The 3,700-nt window shown below is 45.1% G+C and overlaps 1 protein-coding gene across 1 annotated transcript in view; it reads right to left on the bottom strand.

The window, feature by feature from the left end:
* Positions 1 to 1,307: 1,307 nt before the first annotated feature.
* MAP10 (microtubule associated protein 10) overlaps positions 1,308 to 3,700 on the bottom strand; it is a 77,027-nt gene continuing 74,634 nt past the window's right edge. The window contains exons 4-5 of the mRNA XM_009281822.1: positions 3,250 to 3,685; positions 1,308 to 2,900 (exon numbers count right to left, since the gene is read on the bottom strand). Of these exons, the coding sequence (XP_009280097.1) occupies positions 1,465 to 2,900; positions 3,250 to 3,685 (1,872 nt within the window). The 3' untranslated portion in view covers positions 1,308 to 1,464. The remainder of the gene's footprint in view (positions 2,901 to 3,249; positions 3,686 to 3,700) is intronic.

Raw genomic sequence — 3,700 nt, 5'->3', positions numbered from 1 at the left:
ATCCTCACAGATGTTAGTACTTTAAATAGGAAAGGTACTGTCATTCCTACAAAATAAACACATAGTAGGATGGAAATAAAAAAATCCCTCAAAGAGGTTAAAGTGTAAACACAGGCTCTTGCAGTAAGTACATGGAGAACTACAGTGAGAAATGAAAAAGTTGGGGAAAGAAGTCAGATTGTAAATTATAAGGAAAATGGGAGTTGGTAAGCCTGTCATTTAACTCTGAGGATAAACGTCCTAAATAATGAGATAGTTACGAATGTAAAGCCGGCAAAGGAGACGAAGTACTCAAAGATTGAGTGGAAAGGCCGGTGGGGCAGGGGGGGATGAAAAGAGACACCTAAAAACTAAGGCAGGAATTTTGAGCTCTCTTCAGATTCAAGTCAAAGAATGTCTCTGAAATTTGTAACAGGGATATGGACTCTAAAAAACCTCAGTAGTTAAACAAAAGACAGTAAGTTCATTGATCAAACTGGAAGTCATAAAAACCAAACCAGAAATCAAAAGCGAACATCAGAGGCTAGTTCAACCATCGTAACAGAAGAGGGGATGTGGCAGGTAGTAGTTCAACCAAGGGAACAGAAAAGGGGATGTGGCAAATTCTTCATTATCTCTAATCCTTAAATCATGATTTAATATGCTCATTTGTTCCAAGTTTCTGGACTGTGGGTGCTGACCCCCTGCTTTCCCTAGTGTCAGAGAATGCAATCAGGGAGTTGCGAAGCGTTGAAAATTTACTGCACACTTCCCTACTCTTTGCACACCCTTAGTCTTCAAGGTTAAGTAACTTCCATCAACCTCTCAAAGCTCTCCCAGATTATATAGATTTACTGTCACCAATAATTCTTAAATTATTTTATAATAATTTGTGAAAATCTGACTTAAATGAGAAACTTCAACCTAAGAAACTCTGAAAGGGCTCATCTAGCTCCGGTCACTGTATTTAGTGACAGAATAGTGAAACAAATACATCATGATACAGATTAGCTGATGAAAGTCTGTGCTGTTACTGGCTGTGACTGTGTGTTTTAAGTAACTATTTGTAATGAAAATGAAGCATGGAACTATTTTCATGAGGGATAAAACCAATGTTAAGAACGTATTTTGTACTTGGCTGTTTCTGTAGTATGTTATTACTTCTACCTTCTTACTTCTACCCTGGACAAGTTTTGTGGGTACTGACTGCATTTGCTACTTCTGTCTTCATTTCTGCTTCTTGTGCTGTTTGGATTACTTTTGTATTCAGATACCGACACTGAAGTCATGCTGTAGGTACCACTTAAGAACCATTTGTTAGAGATTCAAATAGTACTTTATTTTAAAAACCTCTTCAGTAAATTCACCGATGTATTAAATGTGCATGATGAAGTCTTAATTTAACTTGTATATATTGCAGCTAAATGTAACAGGCCTTATAAAGTTTAAATAGCGTATGTTAATCCAGACAGCAAAAACTTGTAATTACATTGTGTATCCCGGAAGTTTGTTTATTACAAGTTCACTGATGTCTTTGTATTGATTAGGAACACTTAGTTTTCCCAGAAAATCATCCTCTTTGTCTGACATACTGTTTTCTAGGACACTAAGTTCAAGATCAGACATGTTAGATGGCAAGTAAGAGCTAACTTGAGTTACTGACTGGCTTTTTCCTGCAGAGGTCTGCCCCTTTCCTATATTCAGATCAGCATCAGAGATAACTTGTTTGCTTCTCAGTGTAGATACTTGTTTAACATGCTGATCGCCCCTGTTCTCTTCCTTGTTGATCTGTTGGGCTTCCTGCTCTTCATCCAATAACCTTGCCCGAATGGAGGCATCATTAAGTGAATCAACAGATTCACCACTAGTTCTCTTGCTAGTTTTTAAGTCACAGTTTCTCTTCAAAGACTGGACTGGAGATGAAACTGAAGGAACTGGCAGAAGATCTGAAGTACTTTCAGCCCTTTGACTTGTCTTTGAAATTCCAGACCTGCCGGATTCTGACTCTCTATCTGACCAACCTTGCTTTGGCCTTTCAAGCCACAGAGGTTCAGGACTGCTGTCAAGAGCTTCCGAGTCTCCGCCCGTACACTCAGCACTGGTGAAATCTTCTGAATAAACTGTGTTCTCAGGACTAGCAACAAAGTCATCTGAGTATATGAATTCAGAGCTGTTTTCAACACTCCTGCTGGGGCTTGGTTTATGATCAGATGCATCATCATGCTCCGTGGTTTTACAGTGGATTAAGTGTATTGCTTCCTCATTACTTCCCTTTGCATTAGCATCTGATGGGAAAGCTGCTGGGAGTTGGGCTTTCGCATACGTTTCCTTGTGAGCAGATTTTAATACAGTTTCCTCCAGCAAGGGGGCTGTAGTTAATTTGCATGGACGTTCCTTGCTTGCAGTTTCATCATTCTTCAATAGACTTGCAATAGCCTGTTTCTGCAGGTCAGGGGACACATCTCCAGTCACGGAAACGTACTCTGTGAGAGCACTGTTTTGTAATGAGGTCTCAACAGTTTTATCAAACTGATTATTCTGCTTTGAACCGTCCCCCTTGCTACAATGCCTGTAAGAAACCACATCCTGTTCTCCAGCATTTCTGTGCAGCTTTCTTTTGGATAAAGGGTTTCTCTCCTTCAGCATCTCCATTTGCTTTTTTCTGTACTGCTCTCTCCTTTCATGAATTATCAGCTTATCAGGATTGGTCTGCTGCAGCCGTAGCCTCAGTGTATTTGTCAGCCCGTACAACAGTTTCCTTCTGGGAGGTCTGTTTTCCTTAGTTTTGCAGTTCCTTTCAGAGCCTCTCTCCCCCTGGGGTACAGCTTTCTTAGGTCCTCTCCTAGCCCGAGAAGACCCTGGTGAGGTGGCCTCGTGCAAGCCTTGCTTGACTCGAGGGCTGGCAGCTCCACTGCTCCCACCTGGCCCCACCGGTGCCTCCGCCAGCATTTCTGTGCAGCTTTCTTTTGGATAAAGGGTTTCTCTCCTTCAGCATCTCCATTTGCTTTTTTCTGTACTGCTCTCTCCTTTCATGAATTATCAGCTTATCAGGATTGGTCTGCTGCAGCCGTAGCCTCAGTGTATTTGTCAGCCCGTACAACAGTTTCCTTCTGGGAGGTCTGTTTTCCTTAGTTTTGCAAGCAATTCCTTTCAGAGCCTCCCCCTGGGGTACAGCTTTCTTAGGTCCTCTCCTAGCCCGAGAAGACCCTGGTGAGGTGGCCTCGTGCAAGCCTTGCTTGACTCGAGGGCTGGCAGCTCCACTGCTCCCACCTGGCCCCACCGGTGCCTCCGCAGGCTTGAGGGCAGAGGAGCGGCTGGGGCTGGGGGGCCGTGAGGCCATGCCACTACCCCCAGGGGCCTTGTAGAGCCAGGCCAGATGGGGGTGGACAGCCGCAGGCACAGCGCTGCGGGTGAGCACCGACAGCTCTGCCAGCAAGGCACTGAGTAGCGGAAGCTGCCCCAGGGTGTTGTGGAGCTGTTGAGGGCTGGTGGGGTGCAGTAATGAGGGCCCAGCACTGGGACGTGGGGGGCTCTGGCCTTTGTCTTGCTCCTGCGGTCTCCAGGCCTCGACATACTCCCATTTCCCCGCGGCTGCTGCTGCTGGTGGCAGATGGGGGTCAGCACCCTCACGGCTGTAATACAACACGGGAGGGCAAAAGATGTTGCCCTCCAGCTCCTCACCCTCCTCCTCCTCCTTGCGCCCCGGCTCAGGGGAGGTGGC

The sequence above is a fragment of the Aptenodytes forsteri genome, unplaced genomic scaffold, assembly GCF_000699145.1.
Source record: "Aptenodytes forsteri isolate BGI_AS27 unplaced genomic scaffold, ASM69914v1 Scaffold132, whole genome shotgun sequence".
Taxonomy (NCBI): domain Eukaryota; kingdom Metazoa; phylum Chordata; class Aves; order Sphenisciformes; family Spheniscidae; genus Aptenodytes; species Aptenodytes forsteri.
The sequence above is the reverse complement of the archived record's forward strand: the minus strand, read 5'-3'. Positions and strand labels throughout refer to the sequence as shown.